This window comes from Stegostoma tigrinum, chromosome 10 (assembly GCF_030684315.1).
Source record: "Stegostoma tigrinum isolate sSteTig4 chromosome 10, sSteTig4.hap1, whole genome shotgun sequence".
Taxonomy (NCBI): domain Eukaryota; kingdom Metazoa; phylum Chordata; class Chondrichthyes; order Orectolobiformes; family Stegostomatidae; genus Stegostoma; species Stegostoma tigrinum.
This window is the reverse complement of record NC_081363.1, coordinates 48,431,754-48,459,737: the sequence shown is the minus strand read 5'-3', so window position 1 is coordinate 48,459,737 and position 27,984 is coordinate 48,431,754. Positions and strand designations below refer to the sequence as shown.

At 40.8% G+C, this 27,984-nt stretch overlaps 1 protein-coding gene across 7 annotated transcripts in view; it reads right to left on the bottom strand.

Moving 5' to 3' along the window:
- Positions 1 to 27,984, bottom strand: part of LOC125455747 (E3 ubiquitin-protein ligase pellino homolog 2) — a 206,891-nt gene that overhangs the window by 30,389 nt on the left and 148,518 nt on the right. For all 7 annotated transcript variants that reach the window (XM_059649173.1, XM_059649174.1, XM_048538143.2 and 4 more), the window contains 3 exons: positions 21,232 to 21,333; positions 11,117 to 11,314; positions 6,072 to 6,260 (listed from right to left, as the gene is read on the bottom strand). In XM_059649173.1, the coding sequence (XP_059505156.1) occupies positions 6,072 to 6,260; positions 11,117 to 11,314; positions 21,232 to 21,333 (489 nt within the window). The remainder of the gene's footprint in view (positions 1 to 6,071; positions 6,261 to 11,116; positions 11,315 to 21,231; positions 21,334 to 27,984) is intronic.

Below are 27,984 nucleotides of genomic sequence, written 5' to 3'. Positions count from 1 at the left end.
AAACTCAACCTATAATTAATTCACTGTTGTCAGAGGGAATCCATTTCTATCAGATTATTAATAATCCTAACACAGCACAATCATGAATAGCCTACTTAATAAAACCCAAAAGAACTGCAGATGCTGTAAATCAAAATCAAGAACAGAAATTGCTGGAAAAGCGCAGTATGTCTGGCAGCATCTGTAGAGAGAAATCAGAATTAACATTTCGGGTTGAGCGACCCTGGGATTCTGAGGAAGGTTCTCATCAATTCTGATTTATCTCCACTGACACTGCCAGACCACTTGAGCTTTTATCACAATTTGTATTTTTGTTGTCAAATAGCTGAGTCTGTGGTTGACTCTAGAACGTGCTGTTTTAAGAAACTATCCACCAAACATTCTAAGAACTTCTAATCCAGGCTACTTTCTTCTGCCTGCCTTTTCCCAATTTATATGTAGATCAAAATTCACCATGATGATCGTTGCACATTTCTGGCTGGCTCCCATATTCAGCACATCCCTCTCTACTGTGTTAATATTATTATTAATTAATAAAACCATCTTTCCATCTTTTCCTGGTTTCCCAATCTTCCTAAATGTAATGAACACTTCAATATTCAGGTTCCAATCAATGTCATTCTGCAGTCACGTCTGTAATGACAAACAAATTATCATTATTGATTTCTATGTGTACTATTTCTTCATCTATTTTGTTTTGAATGCTATGTGCACTGAAAAGACTTCAGTTCTGTACTTTTCTTATTTTGTGCTCTGTAGTTTTATCTGTTGATTTCTCTTTGATTTGTACTCTCTCCCTTCCTGTCATGCCCTATTTCTCATTTCTCACATTAATATTTTTCTCTCTTGTCTGTACTCTTTAATTTACCACATTTTCTGAGATTTGACCCTTTCCCTACCATGTAGTTTACTCTACTTCCCTAGAAACTCACTAGAACACTCAGCACAATTAGGTGAATGCCATTCCAATGATACAGCTCCTACCTTCCCCAGTTCTTGTGCCAATGGTCTACGAACCAGTACCCAATTCTACTACACCAGTTATTCAACCACACATTTATTTTTCTAACTTCATTTGCCCCATGTCAATTTACATGTGATTTAAGTGTTAACTTAGAGGTTATGCCTTTAAGGGTCTAATTCTTAATTTGGTATCTAGCCTCATATACTGACTAGGCAGAACTTCTTTCTGCTCCACGTCTATGGTAACTTTATGGAACATAACAACATTGATCTTTCCCATCTACTTTAAGATCCTATCCTGACCTGAGCAGACGCCTCAAATCCTGGCATCAAGCTTTGTTACAGGGAAGAGCGTCAATCTCCTTCATTATACTGTGTCCTACATTTCACTTACTTGAAGGGCTTCTTGTACATTTGTGCTGTGGTCAGGTAGCTAATAACTTTGCAGCTCCCACTCTCAACCAAACAAGCTGAAAGACGCTCAAACCTAACAAGTACAAAGGCTGAGGCTCCCACACCTGACCTCTAGATCTTGTTACCTACCTCAGCTGCAGCCACATTCCCCTATTCCCGAACACTGATCAAACTGAAAGGCCTATCATAAAGCCAGATGACTTGTACTTTATAAAAAATATTCAGGATTTTTTTTTCCCTTCTCTAATGTGTCAAAGCACTTGAAGCTCTGGCACCAGTTCAGTGGCTCTGGCTGCAAAAAGTCACTGATAGACGTGTTCATTCTGCAGCACACTGGCCTCTAGAAAGTCCCACATGCAGCTGCTGTAACACACCACCTTTTTTGTCATCCTTAATTTGTTTTAACTAAATACTTTATGTACGTATTTACCTAGCCACAAGTTCCTGCACAATTTTAATTTTAGGAATAGAACAGCTCTCAAACAATTAACAGAAAGACTGGAAGAAGTGTATTGTCTCTTCCTGTTCCTTTTTCTCATATTCTTACCAACTACGCTTATCTTCTTTGTTTAATTTTTGTAAAGATTTGGTGTCACCAAGTACTTAAGAATTATAGAACTCAGTGACTCAATTATCCTTAGGAATGCTTTCACTGCCAGAACTCTGCCTGATGGATCATCTATTCACTAGTTAACCCAGCCTCATTTCCTGCACCCGACCTCACTAATGATACTGTCTAGAGTCTTTCAAGTCACTACTCATTCCAATGGTAAGCAATTCTCTATGTTTGGAGAGTTCATTATTTCCCTTTGCTATTCTAGCCCTGAATTTTTTAAAAATGGCATTAACCATTTTCTAATAAGATACTTTCAATTGTAAAACATTCAGCTGTTGCCAATTTATCTTTACCTCTGCATTGGCACTATTATTTTTTCTAATATTATTAACTTCTGTCTTTTTCAATTAAATCTTATTCTGTAAACTTTCATTACTTCATTCACTCTTTAATTAGTACTTGTACATTTATGTACTAGTTATGAGAGTCTTGTCACTACTTTCATCAACTGACCTCTTATTTTGAAACCTCCTGTTCTTCACCTGATTCTTCTTTTACAGTATCATCCGCAGAAATGTTAAACAGCTTTGTATCACCCCATGCTCAAGCACTGAAGGGCTGTTGAAGAGAATTTATTTTCATTCAGAGAATGGGAAGTTCTGAAGCTAATGCTCTGAGAACGTTGGCAGAGTCAGAAAATCTAACCACACTTTACAAAGCCTGGATATGTGCATTGCAAGTCAGGTAACTTACAAGACTACAGAACAAAAGCGGGTAAGTGGGATTGGCTCATTTTGACCTGTCATGGTTAGCCAAACAACCTCTTTCTGTACCATAATTTTCAATGATATTTTTTAAAAATTCATTCACAGATTGGCTAGGATCTTCGAGCCTTGACAGGGTAAAATGCAGAGAGGTTGTTTCCCCTTCTGAAAGAGTCTCGGAACACAGGGCACAATCTTTGAGTAAGAGGTCAATTATTTAAGACAAAAACAAGTAGGAATTTCTTATTTCAAAGGGTATTAAATCTGTGGAATTCTTTACTGCAAAGCACTGTTAAGGCTGGGTCATTCAGAATATTCAAAACTGAGTTAGACAAATTTTTAATTAGGAAATGAATCAAGGATTATAGGGGAAAAGGCGGGACAGTAGAGTGGAGAATTGTCAGATTAGTGATAATCGCATTGAATGGTAAAGCAGAGTCAAAGGGTTCAATGGCCCACATGTGCTAGTATATCTTATGGAGTTGAGAAATGGGGTTGCTGCTGTTAGTCCACCAGCTGTTGCTCCTCTTATTCTTAATTAGCATTCCATGGGAGAACTGCATAAGTAACTCCTGTGCTGCTGGGATGACTAACATCTTGGAAGTGCAGACCAAAGACAAAAATCTCCACTGCATTCCTGTGAGCAAAACCCTGTCAACCTGGACAAGGGGGCAATTGCCATATCTCAATATTTAAAGTCTCTGTTGCCTGTCACTTGCTCAATCCCTATTGCCTTCTTATTTTGTTTTACCTGGCAAATTCCATGAAGCCCATGTACTGAAGGTCAAAGACAAAATCCTGGAAAAAACTGGTTAATTATAATTTAACATTTAAATACCAGATCCTACTATAAGAAGGGGATTTCCCACACAATGGAGAACAGATTTAGGTTGCAGGCGGAGTTAAATGAGTTCCTGCTAGCATTCCAACACATTGTTGATAAGCCTTGAAATTGTAAAAACAAAGCAGCAGAGTTTAGCTGATTCGATGCCTTCAGATGGAAGTGCCATAGGCTGCAAGTGCTGAAGTCGAGATTCAATACTTGGAAATTCATAAGATACCTCCTGAAATAATGATGCACCATCATGGAATCAAGAGTCATACTGCACAGAAGAAGCCCAACAGCCCATCGTGTCTGTACTGACTAAAATACACTATTACCTTCACTAGTCCCACTTTCTTATACTAGGCCCATAGTCATGAAGGTTATGACACTTCAAGAGTTCATCAAAGTACTTTTTAAAGATTGCGAGGTTTTCCACATCAACTGCCCTCCCAGTCAGCACATTTCAGACCCTCACCAGCCTCTGGATGAAAATGTTTCGTTCTCAAATCACTTCCAAACCTCCTGCCTTTCATTGTTAATTTATGGCCCCTTGTTCCTGACCCTTTGAGTAACATGAGAATATGAGAACGTACCACTCATAATCTAATATACTTCTATCAGGTCCCTTCTCAATCTTCTCTTTTCCAAAGAAAACAACCTAAGTTTATCCAGCTTCTCTTCAAAACTGAAATGTTCCATCACAGGCAATATCCTGGTGAATTTCCTTTGCACACCTCCAGCATAATCACGCCCTTCCCACAGTGTGGTGACCAGAACTATACATAGTACTCAATATGTGACTGAATTAAAATTCTGTCCAGCTCCATCATGACTTCTCTGCTCTTATAATCTATGCCACAACTGATAAAGGCAAGTGTCCCGTATGCCTTAACTAACCTATTACCTTAACCAGCCACCTTCAGGAATCTGTGGTGAAGCACCCCAAGATCCCACATTTCCTCTGAGCTTCCTAGTGTCCTGCTGTTCATTTAGTACTCTGAATCCCATGAGCTTTTACCTGCTTTATCAGTTTCACACGTGAGACCTTGTCAAAGGTCTTGCTGAAATCCATATTATCAACATTAAATGTTCTCCCCTCGCCAAAACATTTGATCACCTCTTTGAAAAATTCCACCAGATTTTTTAGGTAACATGTCCCTCTGACAAAACCATGCTGGCTATTTCTGATCAAACCTTGCCTCTCTAACTGACAAATAAATTTTCTTCTTCACTATTTTCTCCAGTAATTTCCCTAACACTGAGATCAGACTCACTGATCTATAGTTCCCTGGTTTAGTTATAACGCCTTCTTGTAAAGCGGAATCTTGCACCTCCTATGGCCAGATGTGATTTAAAAATTTGGGTCAGGACGCTTATGATTTCATCCCTCATCTCCCAAAGCAGCTGGGATACAAGTCATCCCTACATGGGAATTTATCAATTTTAATTCCACCAAATATCTCCTCATTCCTTATATCAATACACTCAAGAACTTCACAGTCCACCTCCTCAGGTTCTGTACTTGCATCCTTCTTCTCCTGAGCCAAAATAGATGTGAAATACGTATTTAACACTCTACCAATCTCTTGCAGCTTTGTGTACAGATTGCTCTCTGGTTTCCTAACAGGCCCTACTTTCTCCATCATCATAAGGACCTGAATCATTACTATGATGTCAGTACACAAGATTCCTTAGAAAATATACTTTGGTTAGCATGTAAATATCAAATGTGCAATTCTGCAACTCAATAACCTTCCCTCTAGGTTTTATTAATGTTGGACAGCCTCAGCCCACAGACCAAGAGAGTGAACAAGATTCAAGTGCAATAGGATGCACAGGGTATTGAATGAAAGACTTATACGTTTCTTTTACGTCAAACACTTCTTTTCCATTTATAACTATTTATAAAAGCCATGACTTGGGATCGACATATTACGCTTAGAATACAGAGTGATTTGAAGCAATAGTCAAGAATGGATTTTCATTTTTGGTAGTGGTTTTCTTAAATATAAACCATGTTTGATTCAAGTCAAATCGTGCAGGAAAGATTCAAAAGGAATCTTATTTTATTTTTATACATGCACATTATTATTTTCCAATCAACAATTCTTAATGTTTACATGGTCTAAAATTTGAATGCTGTTACTACATATGGGGCGCCTTTACTAACACCCGTTTTATTCAGCCCAGAAGTATAATTAAAGACATTTGCGTCAAGCTTCCATTAACCTTCACTCCCCTCGCCTTTGCTATGCTTTTTAAATTTAAGCAATGGTGCTACGGACTGCGCTTCTCCAAATTTTCTTCCCTAAATCATCCTGATCTATATTTATGCTGTCATTTTATCCTACTGCATAATCTGCCTAGACCCTTCAACTTGGTTTAAATAACCAGACATAAGTATTAATTGTCAGATTTTTAAATTTTACAATATTTACGCTGATAATATTGAATCACTTATTTTTGATCGATTTGATATGAATTAACTGTTGAGAAAAAATACACTGCTATAAATGTTGGTTACCATTAAACAAATATGTTCACCCACCAGTTTCCCTCTTTGCTGCGCTGATCTTGTTTCCCTTAGAGTATACACATCTCCACAAACAGAAATTTCCCGCCATATCCCAGGCTTGGATTCTTCTGTAAAGCCTCCCCTAGGATGCATCACTAATACTCCATTAGTCGTTAACCCATCCATGTGGCCATCAGGATTTTTCCATTTAGCAGCTTTTTCCTACAAAAGGTAACAATATGGATGTAAAAAATACAAGTTATATTTTAACAAAAAAGTTACATTTACCTGTTATAATAAGACATTTGGTGACAAAATGATTTTTGCTTAATTAAAAACGTGTAGAACAATAAAACCCAAAGAAAGATGGTTGTGGTTGCTGAAGGCTAATTACCTCAGTCCAAAGGCATTCATAGATCACATCACTGAATCCCTACAGTGTGGAAAAAGGCCCTTTGGACCAACAAGTCCACACTGACCCTCACAGCGTTCCACCCAGACCCATCCCCCTATAACCCACCCAATCTATGCATCTACGTGCAATCCAATTAGCCTGCACTTCTTTAAAAGGACTGTGGGAGGAAACTGGAGCACCTGGAGGAAGACCACACAGACACGGGGAGAATGTGCAAACTCCACACAGACAGTCACCCAAGGCTGGAATTCAACCTGGGTCCATAGCGCTGTGAGGCAGCAGTGCTAAACACTGAGCCACCATGCCACATTGTCGCAAGAGTTCCTCAGGACAGTGTACTAGGCATTTAGATGCTTCATCCCTCCGTCATAAAGTCAGACAGAATCTTTGCTGAAGATTACACGGTGTTCAGTGATTTTTGTGATTCGGCAGACATTGAGGAACAACATCCCCACATGCAGCAAAACTGGGAAAACATTCAGGTTTGGGCTACCAAGTGGGAATAAACATTTGTACCACATAAATGACTTAATATGGCCAACTTCAGCAAGGGAAAATAGTAACCATAATATCTCTGATCTAGTGGAGGTGGACAGCCTAGAATTAACAGGTGGAGCAAACATTATATGTTGTCAATGTAAAAATGGGAATGATCCAGAAACAGTGTTAGCATTAGAAGATGCATTGTTAACGAAGACTTTACGTTGACTTGATTTCATCAATAACTGAAATATGATGAGATACACTATTTGTTGAACTCTTTCTCAATGCTTGTAGTAGCTCATGTCTTGTGACTTCACTAACACATGATCTCCTACAAATCACAACTGATGAGGGACCAATCTGAGCACTCCTCAGAGGGAAAAGGGCCTTCTGAGAATGAGTTATCAAATGATTCACACACACCATCCACAAGTACAGATAATATTGGCACCTCAGTGAATAATGCAGTAGAGATGTCACAGTTGTCACATGGTGAGAAGCACATCACATGTGGGCAGGAGCTGGTGCTGGAAACAAGGTCAGCGCTGGAGAGTCTCCACTGAACGTTCAGGACTCTCTAAGCTCCATTCAGCTAAATGCAGACTCTAAGCTATGGGAGTCATCCACAAAAAAGTAATCGAACTGCAACAGGCAACGTTTGTGGTTCTAGTAGCACTTTCAGAAGCAGTACACATCAATTGGAGAGGGAATGGAGGTAATTGGTTTCATACGACTGTGCTGATATTCACTGACATGAAGATTCAAGCAACCTAGCAAACTATGCAGAAGAATGTCTAGCACAGGTAGAACAAAGACTCGTCTTAGTTGTTCAAGGCTTTCTGATATGCTAAGATCGTTGGTTAGCAGGGCAACGTAGGTGACAATAGGATACAGAAAGTCCTCAATTCAGTTATGCCTCTTCAAGATGCTCTCACTTCGCATTGCTTGCATTGTACAAGGATGAGTAAGGTACTGTTTGTTGGGGAACTTACATTTTCCAAAACACAGAGGTCTTCTGCACAAAGTACTATCAGTACAGCAGACCATGTAGTTCTCAAGATACTTCAAGGGACGACCACCGCAAACTACTGAAGACCACTCTCCAGATCTTTTGAAGTACCTGAAGTGTATCTTCAGCAACCCAGCTGTTCATTCTAATACTGCCCTTGTGGTCACATTGGTCTTGTTGGGTCCCTCTTCTGGTTCACATGTAAGTTTGATAAAATGATGAACAAATGATAAACCAGCCCGCTGCCGGTTTAGTGTCATTGTGAAAAATTGCACATAAGTGGAGACTTTAGAAAAGATGACTATGAAGTGAATGTATGAGGAGCCGACGGAAAGTGTTTGTGCTGATCTTGACAAACTTGAATGGCATCACAAATCTTATACCTCACGTCTTCCATCAGACACAGTTCATTTCAACCATCAACCAAGAACCATCATGTCCATGCCTCCTAATATAAATCGATCAAGAAGGAGGTAGCATCACTGATCTAGTGGTAATTTAGGCATGTAGACTCTGGGAACACAGGTACAAATTACACCACAGCAGCAGATAACATTTAAATTTGCTCAATGAATATAGGAATCTGGAATATAAAACTAATTTCAATAATGGTGTCGTGAAACTATCATTGATCATTGCAAAAAGCAACCTTAACCTTACGTGTGACTCCAGACAGAACATCAAGAGCTCTAAAATCTTACCAAAGGCAGCGGACAGGTTAACTGACCTATAATTTCCAATCTTCTGCCTCCCTACCTTCTTGAGCAGTGGTGCTGGATGAGCCATTTTCTAGTCCTCTAAGACCCTCCCTAACTCCATTGATTCCAAGATTATCACCAATGCCTCAATCATCTCCACAGCTATTTCCTTCAGAACTCTGGGCTATTGTCCAAACAGGATGGGACTAAACATTCAAAGCTCCACAATAGGACAGGACCAATAAACCTTCGACTTGGACTTCGGAGCTACTACTGAGCCAAAGCTGGCACCATTAGAGAGCGTTATGCTTAATAAAACTCAAGGTATTTTTGGTAAGAAATAGTTTCTTCACTCAGGTACAGTCAAGTTAAGCTATTCAGGACAATTAGAAGTTATTTTGAACAGGAGATTGCTCAACACAGCAGATAAAGATGTATTAACTGTTTATTCAATAACAGCATATTTTTCCCCACTGCAAGGCAATTTCAAAGAAACAGCCAGAACTATCTTCACTTGCCCTGATCTACAGCAATGTAATCGATTCTTAGATTGCCCCTCTGAAATGACCTAGCAATCCACAAAGTTCAAGGGCAATTAGGAATAAACAACAAACGATGGTCCACCCGGCAACACCTATGTATCATATAAGAAAATGTAAGTCAATTTTGTCCATAGTGAAAGAAGGATGCAATGGAAGGTATTCCTCTTCTCCACTTAATCAGATGGGTTACGTTGAGGAGTGAAAAGCTGCAGGAAATATGACTGGCATAGAAGGAACAAATCAAGACGGTTTCATCAATATCACCTTCCAGTGATCGCTGGACATTGAAGGAGTGTAATTGCCTAATGACAATTCCTCCAATTGCACCATTCAAGATGTGATTTATGAAAACTTCTGGTTGCCATCTGCTTGCTACAAATGACGTTCTCCACATGGGGACAGCAAGCCTCTACAAAAAACCTCCACTGTGGCAAAGTCCACATATGCAGATGCTTCAGAAAACAAGGCACCGGTGATCTGAGACGTACACTTACAGAGACTGGATCAAGAGATCTATGAGATGTCACCAAACCATCCTCGAACTGTTGGTTCTTACCTCCACAGTGACTGCTGATGCATGTCCATCTGGCCCTCTTGGAAAGATAGTTATTTTTTAGGGACTGTAGATACTAGCAATAAGTCACAACAAAAGCTTTTTCTGAAGAAGGGTCTAGGCCCGAACTGTCAGCTTTCCTGCTCCTCTGATGCTGCTTGGCCTGCTGTGTTCATCCAGCTCTACACCTTATTATCTTACAACAAAAGCCTGACTCTTTTGAGGTACTGCTACTGTGTCATGTTGAGACAGCTCATCCTCTGTCTGTGGAGCCTGTGTTGCAGATATCGCCTTGTTTGAGCTGCAGCTTACTGTTTATCCCTTTTGTCATGTGGAGTGACAATTTACTGCTGAGCAGGGAGCCTGTTCTGGTGCTGGTGCTGCTGTTGCTATTGGTATGCTGTCTGGTGCTATTCCTCAAGAGAATTCCAAGTTGTAGTACTCATATGCTGCAGTGGAGACTGACAGCAAGAAAACTGAAGCAAGTGTGATCAATCACACCCTTCTGTCAGCTCAGGCAATCCACACACTCACTGTTAAAACCACAATTCTGGGTTAAATTTAAAGTTAACTGCATATTTGCAACACACAGGCTTTCATTGCTTACCTGCAAGCTTACCTAGATAAAAGCTGGAAATAAATGGAATTATGTTAGGTTTGTGACACAGCACCATTTTTGAAGTTTAACCCTTGACCTTAATATGCTTCTCCTACAGCTTCTTTTAAAACTAACAGCAAGTCAAAAGCACTAACAAATAGTATAAAACCATGAGGACTTTAGGGAGAGTGTGTAGGACAGCCTCTTCCCCTTGGTTGAGGGTTTCATATCTGGGGATGGGGCACAGACATGCAGTAAGATGCTGTTTAGGTGGGACTAGCAGGGATATTTTCTTCAACCAAGGTGTGTTGAGGCTCTGGAAAACATTGTCTGAAAATGAAGGACAAGCAGAAATCCTCATAGCATTTAAAAGAACATTCAGACACAGACTTGAGGTAGAATTACCTACAAGGTACTGGACCTCAAATACAAAAGTGGGACTAGGCTGCATGACTACTTTTTAGCCACAATGGCTGAATTGGTGCCCTTCTGTGCTATTAATTTCTATAATTCTTGACTGGCACATGTGAGCATTTCAAAGCTTAAAAACAACTTTTCAGAATATGTTTGAAAGATCTAATAAACAAGATTTTTTTTAACTTTTATAAATAAAAGAGAAATGCAGATATTGTACATGATATTCCTAGAAACTAGCATCTCAATTAATATTTTTCTCAATGGTTACCAGGAAAAATTTACATAATATTTGCACTTAGAATCTAATCTGTGCATACTTAAGAAATGTGCTTTTAGATTAACCAAATCATACACCATACTTACTCCAAGGAATATATTTTTTGATGAATCGAATCCTGCGGCATAAATCCGAGCAGTGTACGGCGCATTTCTGTCACAAACTATCCTACACGCAAATCTAGAGATTGTACTTTGAGTAATTTGCATCTCATCATTACTCTGGCTACCAGAAACAGTGTCCGTCACCACAAAGTCAATAGGGTTCTCTGTGGACCTCCCAATCTGTGAGAAAGGAAAAGTAAATGAAACTTCAACTAATTTTTTCATTGGATTTTATCAAAAAGCAGTTTATGCTTTCTCATTACAATGCAAATGCACATTTCTCCTTGAGAATTTTTAAAGACTGTTTAACATTAAAATTCAGTTTGTTTTCTAATGGCTTAAGTGATAAATTTGATTCATACAGCTCTACTTACGATTTGAATAATTTTTAAATAGAATGGTCAGATCCTTTCCCCATTGAGGTGGAAATTGGGAGTCAAACAATTTTCTGATGTGATGATTCTGTCACCGATATTGTCATGCTTGTTCACTATAATTTTCCATCTCAGAGTTAGGGCAGGCTGCTGTCTCCTGAAGCAGGGGGAAGATGGAGGGATATAGAGATGACTAGGTTTGAAGTTCTGCTCCATTGGCTGGAATAATAGTCCAGATGTAATACTGAGTGAGGCCCCTTTATCTCCACATTGCTCATGACATGCCTCACCTCTATAAGCTCCATAGTCCCTTCACATTCATTCCACCATAACAGTTCACTAACCCATACCCACTCACCCTGTATCCATCTTTTAGAGAGCTCCTGAATCCTACACAACATTAGGAAGTCTTTGAAATGCCCATGATGCTGTTATTTTTGAACGAATGTTTGTTTAACATAACTTTAAAAAACAAAATCCTTTTAAGTGGTCAGAAAACTGTCAAGATAAATAACAATTCTTGCTAAGTTGAATCTATGTGTGGAGTTTGGAGCTTAGACAAGGATACACAAAGGAATTCCATTATAAATCCTCCAGAGCTGAATATATCCCATGTATCTGCTGCCATTCCCCTTCCAGACAGAAGTGGTTGTGGGCTTGAAAGGCACCGTCGAAGCATCTTTAGCAAATTTCTGCAGTGCATCTCTGTATTTAGTACACAAGACTGCTACTGAGCTGCAGTGCTGGAGGAAGTGATGCATGTGGATACGGTAAAGCAGGGTGCTTTGTCTTGGAGGATGTCAAGTTTCTTGAGTGTTGATGGAGTTGCACCCATTTAAGCAAGTGGGGAATATTCCATCACACTCCTAGCTTGTGCTCTGTAGATGACAGACAGGTTTTGAGGAATCAGGAGTTGAGCCTCTGATCTGCTCTTGTAACCACTGTATTTATATGGTTTGTCTAGCTGAGTTTCTGGTCAATAATAACTCCCAGGATGTTGATTGTGATGGAGACAGTGGTGTTTACACCATTGAATGTTGAGGGGCAGTGGTTAGATCATTGAAAATAGTCATTTCCTGGCAATTGTGTGATAGGAACATTCCTTCTCCTTGTCAACCCAAACCTGGATATCGTTCAGATCTAGGTGCATTTGGACATGGACTGCTTCAGAGGAGTCGTGAGTGGTGTTGAACGTTGCACAATCATTGGCAAAGATCCCAGTTTCTGATGGAGGAAAGGTCAATGATGAAGTAGATGAAGGAGGACACCATCCTGAGGAATTCCTGTAGGAAATGTCCTGAAGCTGAAGTGATCGACCTCAAACAACTACAACTAGCTTCCTCTGTGCTAGGTATGACTTCAACCAGCATAGGTTTTGCCCAATACCCACTGATTCCAGTGATGCTAGGGCTCCTTGATACCACAGTCAGTCGCATGTGGCCTTAATGTCAAGGGTTATCACTTTTACCTTGCCATTGTAATTTAATGCTTTTCTACGATGTTTGTACAAAGCTGTAATGAAGTCAGGAGCTGAGTGGCCCTTGAGGAACCTGAACTGGGTGTCCCTGAGTAGGTTATTGCTGAACAGGTGCTGATTAATAGCACTTTGATGGCACCTTCCATCACTTTACTGATGATTGAGAGTAGATTGACGGAGCAGTAACTGGCTGAGTTTGATGTGTCCTGCGTTTATGGAGAGGACATACCTGGGCAATTTTCCATATTGTCAGGTAGATGCCAGTATTGTGATTGTGTTGGAACAGCTTGGCTAGGGGAGTGGTTAGTTGTGAAGCATAAGTCTTCAGTACAATTGCCAGAATGTTATAAGGGTCCATAGCCTTTGCAGAATCCAGTGCCTTCAACAATTGTTTGAGAAGAGAATCAAAATTGACTGAAGGCTGGCATCCATGATGCTAGGGACCACTGGAGGAGGATTATGATAAGGATCACCATCTACTTGGCATTTCTGTTTGAAGATTAATGCAACTGCTTCATACTTACCTTTTGCACTCAGATATTGGGCTCTTCCATCATTGGGGATGGAGAAATCTGCACAGCCTCCTCTTCCAATGAGTTGTTTAATTGTCAGCAGCATTCATGACTGGACGGTGCAGGACTGCAGAGCTTAGATCTGATCAGTTGGTTGTGGGGTCGCTTAGCTCTATCTATCACTTGCTGCATATGCTATTTGTTATACAAGCAGTCCCGTTTGGTACTTCACTGGGTTTTCCTCATTTTTACATAAGCCTGGTGCTGCTCCTGGCATGGCCTCTAGCACTTTCCATTGATCTAGGGTTGATGGTAATGGTTGAGTGGGAGACATGTCCTGAAGTAGCAGATTCTGTCACAGTACAATCCTGCTGCTGTTGACTGCCCACAGTGCCTCATGGCTGCTCAGTTTTGAGTTGCTTGATCTGTTCAAAGTTTGTCCCATTTAGCATCGTGCTTTGCCACACACGAAAGTGATTCTCAATGTGAAGGCAGGACTTTGTCTCTATAAGAACTGTGCAGTTGTCACGCTTACTGATATTGTCATAAACAAATGCACCTGCAGTGGGCAGATTGGTAAGGATGAGGTCAAGTAGATTTTTCTCTTATTGGTTCCCTCTCTACCTGCCACAGACCCAGTCTTGCAGCAATAACCTTTAGCATCCAATCAGCTCAAACTGTCTTGCTGCTGTCAGGATACTCTTGGTGCTGGGCACTGAAATCCCCAGGTTTTGCATCATTGCTGTCCTCAGTGCTTTATCCACTTTTTGTTCCACATGGAGTACTGATTCATCAACCAAGGGAGGCTGGATGTGGTAATTATCAGGAGGTTTCCTTGCTCTTGTTTAACCTGAAACCATGAGACTTCATGGGATGAGGAGTCATTGTTGAGGAGACTAACATCAACTCCCTCCTGAGTGAATACAAATGTGCTGCAACCTCTGCTGCATTTGTCTTGATGGTAGGCTAGGAATAATGGTGGTGGGATAGGAATAATGGTGGTGGGATAGGAATAATGGTGGTGATGTTGGAACTTTGTCTGTAAGATACGATACCGTGAGTATCACTGTATCAGGCTGCTGCTTGACTCGTCTGTGAGATAGCTCTCCCAAATTTGGCACCAGCCTCAAGATGTTGGTTAAGGAGGACTTTGCAGAGTCAACGGGGCCGTTTTTTTCTGTTGTCATTTCACTGCATGCGTTGATGCCAGGTTTCATATCTTTGTTCAGTCTCTGTCACGATTGAGACAACTGAGCGGGCTTGCTAGTTCACTCCAGAGGGCAGTTAAGAGTTAATCACATTGCTGTGGTTCAAATTTAAAATCTACCAAATCCTACCATGGCTGGATTCAAACTCAGCTCCTTCAAGGACCAACATTAGCTGAATTTCTGGATTAATATTCTAGCGATAATATGCCTAGGCCATCGCCTCACCCTAGTCATCACTAGTTTGAACCATATGAGAACTGGTACAGGGGTGAATTTCACTCTTTCTCAAGTGGCAAGAATAATGATGAGCGAAATTACTTCATCAAGAGAGAGCAAAAAAAAAATCAAATTCTTGCCATCCATAAAAAAATTCTTGCAATTAAGTCTTCATGCCTTCTTTGGTGAATTCAGAATTCTGTCATTGGGTATTGAGAGAGCTATTTGTATCTCATTAAGTGCACAAGTCTTCATGTTAGTTTCCTCTCCACAATCAAGTGCTAAAATCTGAGAGTGGGAAACTGTTGCCTTGTCGGTATTCATTGCAACTTGCACAATTGCTGTGCTAGCCATCCGGTTTCTATTAACATGGAGCAGATTCATCTGCAGAAGACGTCTCCATGATCAACAGTCACATTCCTCCTGTATTCTTCATCCATGCAACTTGGCATGAGCAATACAACAGCCACACTGATCAGAAACAGTAGGAACTGCCGATGCTGGAGAATCTGAGATAACAAGGTATAGAGCTGGATGAACACAGCAGGCCCAGCAGCATCAGAGCAGCAGGAAAGCTGACATTTCGGGTCGAGACCCTTCTTCAGAAATGGGGGAGGGGAGGGGGATTCTGCAATAAATAGGGAGAGTGGGGGAGGTGGATAGAAGATGGATAAAGGAGAAGATAGGTGGAGAGGAGTTAGACAGGTCAAAGAGGTGGGGTTGGAGCCAGTGAAGGTGAATGTAGGTGGAGAGTTAGGGAGGGGATAGGTCGGGCCAGGGAGGACAGGCAGATCAAGGAGGCAGGATGAGGTTGGTGGATAGGAGATGGGGGTGGGGCTTGAGGTAGGAGGAATGGTTAGGGAGGCGGGGACTAGCTGGGCTGGTTTTGGGATGCGGTCAAGGGAGGGGAGATTTTGAAGCTTGTGAAGTCCACATTGATATCCTTGGGCTGCAGGGTTCGCAAGCAAAATATGAGATGCTGTTCCTGCAGCTTTCAGGTGGCGTCATTGTGGCAATGCAGGAGGCAGCCACACTGACCATATTTGTTGTCAGGTCAATTCAGGCACAACTTGAGGATATCAAGCATGTACGCTGGAGTGGAGGGAGCTTGCATGTTTGTGGCAGATTGTTGCATGCTTAGGTACCAGGCATCTTCTGGGTCTTAGCTGTGTTTTGATGTTGAGGTGCCAATGTTGGACTGCGGCGGACAAGGTCAGAAATCACACAATATCAGGTTATATCAGGATAACAGGCTTATTTGAAAACACAAGCTTCTGGAGCCTCAGTCCTTCTTCGGGAACAGTCCTGAAGAAGGGTTATAACTGAAATGTTGACTGCTCCTTTCCTACAGATGCTGCGTGGCTTGCTGTTTTCTTCCAGCCTCCTGTTTGTCTACCTTGGATTCCAGCATCTGCAGTATTTTTTGTCTCTAATCAAGTCAGTGAATTAGTCTCATTGTACTAGGGCACTGATGAAAGTGATTGCAAGTAAGTGGAGAAAGTAGTGGGGGAAACCTGATGGTGAATTGCAGGGGACCAGGAGCTCTTGAATAGGAAGGTTCAAGCAGGTGATGGCTTCTCTGGCTTCTACCTGTGACGGCATATAGCTAGCAAGTGTTTAAGAACATCCAGAGTCAGAGGTCAGGAGTAAAATGGGTTCATTGATGTTAATGTTGGACCACAAACAGAAACACAAAACAGAATGTATGGGGAGCAATTCTTGGGTCACAAACAATGCGTGCCAGTCACTCACATGAACACAAAGATGGAAACTCACCAATTATTCTAAAAATCAATCTGTGGAATAAGTTCAGAAAAGAGCTAGGACAGTATCCAAAATGGGTGGACTAAGTAGCTTTTTTTTATTTGGAGAGAGAATTTGGATCATTTTTGAGGCACTGCAAGGGCTAACAGCAGTGAAAAATCCATAGATTATACTCAAGTGGATTTTCACTTCACTGGAGGTCAGCACTGGTCAAACAATCCACTTAAATTATATCCTGAAACAAACGTGAGTTGTTCATTGTGGCCACCGATTGCCACCCTGAGATTTAAGCTCATCAAATCTTAATGTCACAAGAAACTTAGAAGGAGAAGATAATGATCCCATTGGCCAGGCCAATCTATAACAAGTACTAGAAGACAACACAGAACAGTTGCCATATCCTCACAAAGAATTACAAGTTGGCAAAGACAAGGAGTATGATGTGGAAAGGATTGTGGTGAGCTTATTGGCAGAAGCCTACTCCCAATGGAACATGGACACTTTAGTTGTCCACTGTGCATTTGGTAAGGTCATATACATCAGATCTCCTTAGGTACACGACTATTATCTTCTTGGAAACTGCCATGCAATCTTGCATCAGGACATAAAATTCAGCTTGATTGTTAAGGACGTGAGAGCTTAGGTATACCTTTAACAACATAACAATGTAATCTCTCTGAATTTGCCCACTAAATCTCTTCCACCTAGGCAGAAATGGCTGAGTTCAACCAATCTGTCTTCCTTAGGCATTGCTCCTATCGAATGAGATATTAGGAACTAGACCTTCAGAAAGCCCAGCAACAAAAACATCCAGTGGCTGCTGCAGAGCTTCCAAAGGAAGAATCAGCAGGGCAACATCCACCAAGGTAGCACAAAGGTATAGTCAAACGCTGCATTTATAGTCTTTGCTGCAATTATCTCCAAATTACAGAATGGCAATGACATAGAAGATTAAGGATGTCCTGATCCATCATCACAGATCTATGCAAGAAGCTGTACAAGAATTTGTGCTCAACGGCACATATCTGTGACCACTGTGGTAACACTGTGGCAATGTCAGTTATTTTTTGCAGACTGCACCAGATATCCTGGAAATTGATCTGACTCCTACGCGCTGCAGCATTCACAACAGAGATGTGAATTGTCCAGTGAATTTGCCACAGTCCCCAATGTCAGTATGTTCCATTGAAGAAGCTCAAAGGCAAAATCTTGCTGCACTAACATGAATGGACTCAATGATTCAGCCCTCTCACCATAAGGTTAAAGCAAGGCCAAGCCCTGTCACCTTGCCTTTACATCGCCTTTCACCTCAGTCTAATCCACATTAACATGCAATGATTTGCCTTCCAAAGTTAAGATTCAAAGATACTTGATAGAAGGAGCTAGCCACATTCACCAAGCTAACTGTTTGTCAGAGATGATAATTGCTTTGTTGTTGTAAAATCTTATATCTTCAGGATGTATGAAGAGCTTCCTCAGCTGTCATCTGGTTCTCACTTCACTGACTCTTATTAGTATATTATGAACAGATAATAGCTGTACAAATTGGTGCACATGAATGAATATTTTTGAAAATATGGCTTATTTACAATGATGTAGAACCCAGGACACCTACGTGCCCTTAGTATATTGTGTCTTCTTTCTTTGCCTCCCACTATGTCTAAACACAGAGCTAAAATCCGAAGTGGGGTGGAGGGAGCTTGACATATAGTTCATCCTGTTGACTTGGAAAATATGGGCAGTCATCACCGGTATCTTTCAGCCTAGAAGGCCCAGGCCAGCTGTGAATTTCCTGCCCAGATACAGACTCACCCTCCTCAACTTGAAATGCTGCAGGCTTTGTGATCACAGGGAGGGAGGAGTCAGAGAGGAAGGACTCCTCCATAATATCTTGAAAGAATCTTCTCAGTGCCTCCATGTGGGTGTCTGCTGGCACGACCCTGTCTCAAGAGGTAGGAGCACCTGAAGTGAGGTCAAGATCCCTTATCCCACCTTGCCATTGATGCTGAACAAACATGGTTGAAGGGATGGGAGTCAGCTCTGAACGCATATCTGGCACCACCTAGCCTTCTGCACGACACGTATTTCCAAGGAAGCTGCCATCATTTCTGTGGAGACTGCCAAGTGCTCAGATACTGGAGCCACCACAGTAATGAGGGTATGAATTGACTCCGAAATTTTTAGTTCCATCCTACTGAGTGTCTTTTGCACAACTCCCTGATTTGGCTATATCTACAGGCTCACTGTCATTTACAGCCAAATGCAGGGGCACGTCTTCTGCATAAGGAAGAGTAGGTGTCGGATCACCTGTAGTTCTCAAAGTGCCATAGATATTTGGCATTTCCTCTTCCACCAGATTTGGAGACATGTCACAAACATGCTCACTAGACTGTATCCCTGAGTCTAATCTAGATAGATTTCCCAGCAAAGCCAAAGCCTCTGTGCTAGTGGAGAGTGCTGGTGCATCCTCTGAGCGTTCATAGACTGCCTCATCAGAGAGAAGGCTATCACAGAGTTTGAGGATGTAATCTCCTCTTTGTTGAGGTTCCTGGAGGGATGTTATTTCTTGTATAGCAGAAGAGAGGCAATTAATTGGAGAAGATGGAAAAATGCTCGTGTATTACAGGAATTTCTTAGCGTTGGTGGTAACTGGAGTGGAGAATAGAACAGCAATGTTTACTAGGTTGGTTGCCCATTGTTGTCTCCTCAACACGACGTACTTCTGGTGTTCCCAACCAACTCAACTAATGTCTCCTCAACGGGAGGAAGGAAACTGATGGGGTTCACCCCAAGATTTCAAAGTGAGATTTATTTCCGCAAATATGTCCAATAATAGTTCCAAATGGTAATCTGTTCCACTGCTTCAAACCTAGACAGGTGGCTGAGTGAACAATTAATAAAAATATCAAAGGACAGGATACAATTGATACAATAAAATCTGAATCTCAATACTCTTCAATTTGGAAAAGCGTTTCATTCACAAGATAAATTAATTGAACACATCCGAAGATTTCTCTACATTCATAACATTGGTCAGTTCAGAGGAGTCATCACCAAGCATTTAAAACATTATTAATTTATCAAACATCATTATGTTATGTGAAGTTCACCTTATAAAATTACTTGTCAAAAGGCTGTCAATTCAAGAACAGGCTTCCCACATTATTCAAGACACCTCTGAGATGGCATGAATCATGTCTGCTTCAGGAACCAGCCCAACTCCATGAAAATTACAGGAGATCTGAAATCACCACACTAGAAATGGAGCCACCAGCTTTGGAATTGATGTGTACACCCCTATCCAGTGCCCTTAAAAATACAACATGATGGGAATGGGACAGGAAATCGGGAATCAGGTCCCACCCAGCTTTGCCCTCCTACTTCAATCCCATTCAATCTAAACATAGATTTGTATCCGTTGGGCCAGGAAATCTGACTCAAAGTTCCTCTTCCACACCACTAATTGAAGTACTACTATTTGGCTACTCATCTATCAATTAGCCCACCAAGTATGCACATTTAGAAATTATATATCAATGTGCTAATCATTTGTCTGATAATATCACTGACAATAATATCTAGAATCACAGCAACTTTAACTTATTTTATTTAATGAAATTTAGATCTTTTGACGTATTAAATAATTAAAATTCAAACATTGATAATCTTTAACATCTGGAAATTCCTCAACTGTTTAAGTTTTCAATGCTGTTGGTCTCAGAAACACTAACGTAACAAATATATCTTTGAGCACTTTTCAAGGGAAAGACAATATGTTGGAAGTACAGATTTAACGCCTTAAATTGTTTATGTTTGGGACAATAGTTTTTTTTGAATGCTTTACTGTAGAAGACAGGTGGAGAAACAATTTGATGTATAATGATCTTACAGGGAAATCGTAGGGAAAAGACATACAAAAATTGGTGGATCTATCTCCCACAGGAACCATTATGATACGTGGAAACGTCAACACATAAAAACTAAAAAGACGCTGATTTTTATTGCGCACAATAAGTATTTTTTGTTCCTTCCGCTTGTCATCTCATGGAGATAATGGTATGTGCTAGCCAGTTTTATGCAGTTCTTAACTCAGCCTAGATAAGTTGTTCAACTGTTGAAGGGGTTCACAATCGATAGACACATCATGCACGTCTTTTGGGAATCATGATAAGATGATTGATAAGGAGCATAAGTTCTAGTTACTGGTTTTCCCCTGAAACCCAGGAATATTCATCCTAACTGTATATTCCCAAACTGAAGCTCATGTGATATTCAATAAACCAACAACTGAATCATAAGCCTTTCTGATTTTGAAGTATTTTGTTACAATCAATATGATGAATTATCACAATAATGTAGTATCTTTTAAGAATCCAGATAGTGCGTAGACTTTGTGCTTTTTAAATCAACCTATTCAGACATGTCATTACACACCCCCAGACTAGGTTGAACTTGAACAGAGGCCTCTTGGCTCAAAGGTAGGGCCAATGCACCACACAAGCCCTCTGCATAACTTACTCAAATACAGAGAGTAGTTAGGTCTCACCTGAAACATGTCTGTGTCCTTGTCATGAGTATACTCTACCACCACAGTTTGGTTTCTGGATAGTGTATATGAGATGCTATGTTGCCCTTTACAACTGACTGCCTATGAAGCATAAAATAAGAGAAGCACATTAATACATTTCTTTAGACTTCCAACTGGCTTTCAACAGTACAATCATTGTAACAATAGTTAGCTACATCCCATGACATTTTGTACACCAACTTACAAAAGATGGAAAATGTCTATAACAATGGTCAATCTTGTCTGTACAATTGTCATCTTAAGGGATGCATGTGTTGTTGGGTTTATTTAGTGCGGGTGTCTGGTGCACAGGGAGCTTGTGATGCAAGTGTTGTTACCTATATCAACAGGGTGGAGGTAATGTGAAAAACAATAAAACTGGAGGATAAGGTGGAGCTGACAAAATAACTTGGCTGGAAAGACAGAATGAACTTGACTCTAAGAATGGTAATAGCAAAAGCTATTTATAGGCTGGAATACGACATTTCAAGTAAAACAAAATCTTTTTATCTGAATCTTAATCTAGAGTATTGCAAATGAAGCTCAATGTCTTAGTGTACAGGACAGCATAACTTATAGGTCAAATAATGAATATATTATTCACAAACCTTGCACATGATTTAAAAGAGATAGTGGGAACTGCCGATGCTGGAGAATCTGATATAACACGATGTAGAGTTGAATGAACACAGCAGGCCAAGCAGCAAGTAGCTTTCCTGCTCCTCTGATGCTGCTTGGCCTGCTGTGTTCATCCAGCTCTACACCATGTTATCACATGATTTAAAATATGTTTTGTACTTGTTCTTCATAAAGCAGGTTTATGAAGGTATCAAATCTCTAATAATTTCAGACTGCAACTAAAATTTTTTTTTAAAATGTAGATTGTTTCAAAGATGACAAACTTGGGTACAAATTCTAAACAGTTTAAAGAAGATGTGGAGTACATAGTTTTAAATCAGAAATCAGTGATAATCACATCTATCCTTCCACACTGAAATTACTACATCAGTAACACTTTTCTTCATGCCAATGTTCTCTTTCTCTAAAAGTACTTTCAATACCTCACAATATAACAATATATTCAAGGCTTGACAATCAACGGGTTTAGGAAAGAATACCAAGACTAACCAAAATATACTCTCATCCAATGTCCACATTTACACTTCCAACAGAAGTTGCTGGTTGGTAGAAAATAGATTCTTGGCTAATTCAATTTCCCAGCTCCCTACCAAGTTGTTGGAAAACTGAGGAGGAATATAAAGCTTCCAATAGTACAATGGACAGCATCAACCTACCTAGCATGGAATCAAAATGAAATTTCAGCCTTTCCTCTTCTGTGCATCTCCACTACACATTAATTAAACTCAATGGACTATATTTTACCAAAAATTGGCTAGATATCAGTCTTGTTAAGTTTCACGGGAGGTTTTTCACCACAAGGCCAAGTAAGATTTTTCATTTGATCATCCCAAACTTGCATCATTAGCTCTGCTGCTATGCTTCTATGGCAAGTTCATGTCCAACACTAGCTGGATTCTCCTACTCATATAGGTGGAGATATTCACCATGGCCAGAATAACCTAGGATGCCTGGCACTGGTGCCATCTGTAAAAGATTGTGGTGTCCTCAGTCAAGCAGTGGCAGTCCAGAGTTACCCTATACATTTGGAGAGATTTGCCCAGGATACACCAGGCAATGGTATTTTGGTAGCCAGCCATTTGGCCAGGGACTCGGAGGTCTTGGTGGGCAGGGACGCACTCGGTATGTCTGGGCCCTCTAGAGACAAATATTCTTAGGGCTACCTGATAAAACCTCCAAGGTCAACAGGTTCAACTGTAGGACAGACACCTTATACTCCCAGCTGCAGATCTCAGGGCAGCACAGAGACATGGTGAGAAAAAAGGAAAGGGCACACTCTTTTTGTATGTCGACATCTGAAGTGCGAGATAGTGCAGCGGCTATGCTGCTGTTATACAAAAGCCCGGTTACAGCCCACTTGGAGTACTGTGAGCAGATCTGGGCATTACACTTTTGTAAGAATTTATTGGCCTTGGCGGGAATACAATGTAGGTTTACAAGAATGATAATTAGATTTCAGGGGTTAAGTCATGAGGAGACACTGTACAAATTAGGTCTGTTTTCTCTGTAGCTTAGAAGGTTAAGTGGTAATTTGATCAAAGTCTTCAATACATTAACAGGAAAAAAATAGGGTAGATAAAGATACACTATTTCCACTGGTTTGGATTTCTAGAGCTTGGAGGCACAGTCTAAGAATTAGGGCCAGGTTGTTCAGAAGAAATGTTAGAAAGCACTTCTACACACAATAGGCTGTAGATGTTTGGACCCCTCTTTCACTAATGGCAGCAGATGCTGGATTAAATTCAAATACAAGATAGATACATTTTTGTAGAAAAAAGGGTATTAAGAAATATGGGCCAAAGGCAGGCATATGGAGTTAGGGCACAGATTAGCCATGATCTCACTGAATGATGAAACAAGCTTGAGGGCCTGAATGATCTACTTCTATTTGTATGTTCCTAAGCCACACAGTTAGCATAGGTAACATGTCAATGTAAATAAGTTATCACATCTGTAAATATAGAAAGTCATAGAGAGATGTACAGCACACCTTCTCAAGGGCATCTAGGGACAAGCAATAAATGCTGGCCCAGTGAGCATTGCCCATGTCCCACGAGTGAAATTAAAACAATCATTAATTTGTTATACTGTCAAAACAATTCAGAATATAGATCATTTATAATTTAGAGAACAAAGATACTTCAAATGAGACATATTTAGATAATACAAAAACAGAAATTGCTGGATCTGCAGATCTGGCAGCATCTGAGAAGAGAAAACAGAGTTAACGTTTCTAGTTCGAACTTCAACAACATTACATAGGTGAGATATAAATGCTTCCAGTTTCCTGTCACCATCACTCCCACAACTCATTCGTTATCAACACAAATGGTGTCAGGCCTGTTTTGCTTAGGATCCTTGTGTGGCCCTCCAGATAACACCAGAAAACCAGTTTTTTTTCAAATGCTTGCAATCCATCAGTCACCTTTACTGTGGAATTCAAAGAGGGAGTACAATAAATTCCACAGAAATCACAATTAATGTCTTTTTCACCACCTTACTAACATGCCGTTCTGCCTTCAGGGATCTATGGCCAAACATGTCAAGGTCCCTTTGTTCCGCAGAACTACCTAGTGACATGCTGTACATCGAATATTTCCTTGTCAAATTACTTCTTCTACGATGCATCACCTCTTACTTTTCCAGGTTAACTTCCATCTGCAACTTACCTGCTCATGTAGCCATCCCATTTATTATAATTACTTGTAGCCCAAGATCAATCTCACTGTTAACTACCCAGCCAATCATTGTGCTATCTACAAACTTACTAATTCACCCTCACATACAGTCACCTATGTCAGTCATATAAATATGAATAACAGGGGATCCAGCACAGATCCCTGTGGTACACTACTGGACACTGGCTTCCAATCTCTAAACCCGACTGCTGTAATCACCCTCTGTCTACTACAGTTGAATCAATTTTGCATCCACTTTTTCAAATGACCCTGTGTCCCATATACTTTTACCTTCTTGATACCTTCTATGTGGGGCCTGGTCAAAGGCTTTGCTGAAATCCATGTAAACTACATCAACTGCACAAACTCCACTTACACATCTGGCTACCTCCTCAAAAAGTACAATCAATTTTTTTTTAGGCATGACCTTCCTCTGACAAAGCCACACTGACTAACCCTGATCAAGCCTTACCTCTCCTCAAAATTTTCTCCAATAGTTTCCCTACCACTAATGTTTATTAATGGCCATCCCTTCACCTTGTAGTTCTCAGATGCTGAAGGTCCGTGTTCACATGCAACAAAATCTGGACTCTATCCAGATTAGGCTGAAAAGTGGCAAGAAACGTTCGTACTCCACAAATGCCAGGCAAGGTCATCTTCTAAAAATGAGACAGACAAACTGTCCCTTGATATTCAATTGTATTACCATCACTGAATCCCCTACAAATCGGCAACCTGGGGTTACCTTTGAGCAGAAATTCTACCAGACTTGCCATATAAATATAGTGGCTATAAGAGCATATCACAGGCTAGGAATACTGCAACAAGTGACTCGGCTCCTGACTCCTCACTGCCTGTCCACCATCTACAAGGCTCAAGTCAGGACTGTGATGAAATATCCCTCACTTGCATGGAAGTATGCATCTCCAAAAACTATCAAGAAGCTTGATACCATATTGGACAAAGCAGCCTGCTTGGTTGCCACTACATCAACTCCATCCACCATTAACACTCATTAGCAATGGTGTGTACCATCTACAAATTGTACTGCAGAAATTCACAAAAGATACTCAGATAGCACCTTCCAAATCCATAACCACTTCCATCTAGAAGAATAAGGACAGCAGATACATGAACAAGATGTGAAAATTTCCCTCCAAGCCACTCACTATCCTGACTTGAAAATATATTCCTGTTACTTTGCTGTTGCTAGAATTCCTTAAGGGCATCATGGGTCAGCCTACAGCACATGGACTGCAGCAGTTCAAGAAGACAGCTCACTACCACCTTTTCAAGGGAAACTAGAAGCGAGCAATAAGTGCAAGCCAGAGTGATGCCCACGTCCGAAGAGTGCATAAAAAAGTGGACCATAAAACTTATACTAATTAAATGAAAAGCTGCAAAATACAATGGAATTTCTGCCCAGCTTTGAATAAGGTTCTGTGAATTTTAAATACAATCATTTCCATTAACCTAAACTTTCTCCAGATGTTAATTTATAAGTAACATATCACTTAGCATCAATCACAGGTTTGCATACATGAAGATCTGTATGATATTATTCCACAAATATACTCAGCAAAAATGCCCCAATACATAATATTTGTAGCTTTTCTTCTTTTGCAGAATACAAGTGTCTACATTCCTATTGTCTATATAAGCTGTAAATTTCCACTGCAATCCAAGTGTCTATTACACTCTGCTGTATAGTTTATAATAAATTGTTGTAAGTTTATTTGATTTTGTTTCAGAGGCAGAGCAATGAAAAACATTCTGCATCCTGGGAGTTAGAACATAGAACATAGAACAGTACAGCACAGAACAGGCCCTTCAGCCCACAATGTTGTGCCAACCATTGATCCTCATATATGCACCCTCAAATTTCTGTGACCATATGCATGCCCAGCAGTCTCTTAAATGACCCCAATGACCTTGCTTCCACAACTGCTGCTGGCAACGCATTCCATGCTCTCACAACTCTCTGTGTAAAGAATCCGCCTCTGACATCCCCTCTATACTTTCCACCAACCAGCTTAAAACTATGACCCCTCGTGCTAGCCATTTCTGCCCTGGGAAATAGTCTCTGGCTATCAACTCTATCTATGCCTCTCATTATCTTGTACACCTCAATTAGGTCCCCTCTCCTCCTCCTTTTCTCCAATGAAAAGAGACCAATCTCAGTCAACCTCTCTTCATAAGATAAGCCCTCCAGTCCAGGCAGCATCCTGGTCAACCTCCTCTGAACCCTCTCCAAAGCATCCACATCTTTCCTATAATACGGCGACCAGAACTGGACGCAGTATTCCAAGTGCGGTCTAACCAAAGCTTTATAGAGCTGCAACAAGATCTCATGACTCTTAAACTCAATTCCCCTGTTAATGAAAGCCAAAACACCATATGCTTTCTTAACAACCCTGTCCACTTGGGTGGTCATTTTAAGGGATCTATGTATCTGCACACCAAGATCCCTCTGTTCCTCCACACTGCCAAGAATCCTATCCTTAATCCTGTACTCAGCTTTCAAATTCGACCTTCCAAAATGCATCACCTCGCATTTATCCAGGTTGAACTCCATCTGCCACCTCTCAGCCCATCTCTGCATCCTGTCAATGTCCCGCTGCAGCCTACAACAGCCCTCTATACTGTCAACGACATCTCTGACCTTTGTGTCGTCTGCAAACTTGCTGACCCATCCTTCAATCCCCTCATCCAAGTCATTAATAAAAATTACAAACAGTAGAGGCCCAAGGACAGAGCCCTGTGGAACACCACTCACCACTGACTTCCAGGCAGAATATTTTCCTTCTACTACCACTCGCTGTCTTCTGTTGGCCAGCCAATTCTGTATCCAAGCAGCTAAGTTCCCCTGTATCCCATTCCTCCTGACCTTCTGAATGAGCCTACCATGGGGAACCTTATCAAATGCCTTACTGAAGTCCATATACACCACATCCACAGCTCGACCCTCATCAAGTTTTCTAGTCACATCCTCAAAAAACTCGATAAGGTTTGTGAGGCATGACCTACCCCTCACAAAGCTGTGTTGACTGTATTTGATCAAGCCATGCTCCTCCAGATGGTCATAAATCCTATCCCTCAGAATACTTTCTAACACCTTGCAGACGACAGACGTGAGACTTACTGGTCTGTAATTGCCGGGGATTTCCCTATTTCCTTTCTTGAAGAGAGGAATTACATTTGCCTCTCTCCAGTCCTCACGTACGACTCCAGTGGAGAGCGAGGATGCAAAGATCTTCACAAGTGGCGAAGCAATTTCATTTCTCGCTTCCCAAAGCAGCCGAGGACAAATCTGGTCCGGGCCTGGCGACTTGTCAATCTTAACGTTTGACAAAATTTTCAGCACATCAGCTTCCTCTATCTCTATCCATTCCAGCATGCACACCTACTCTTCAAA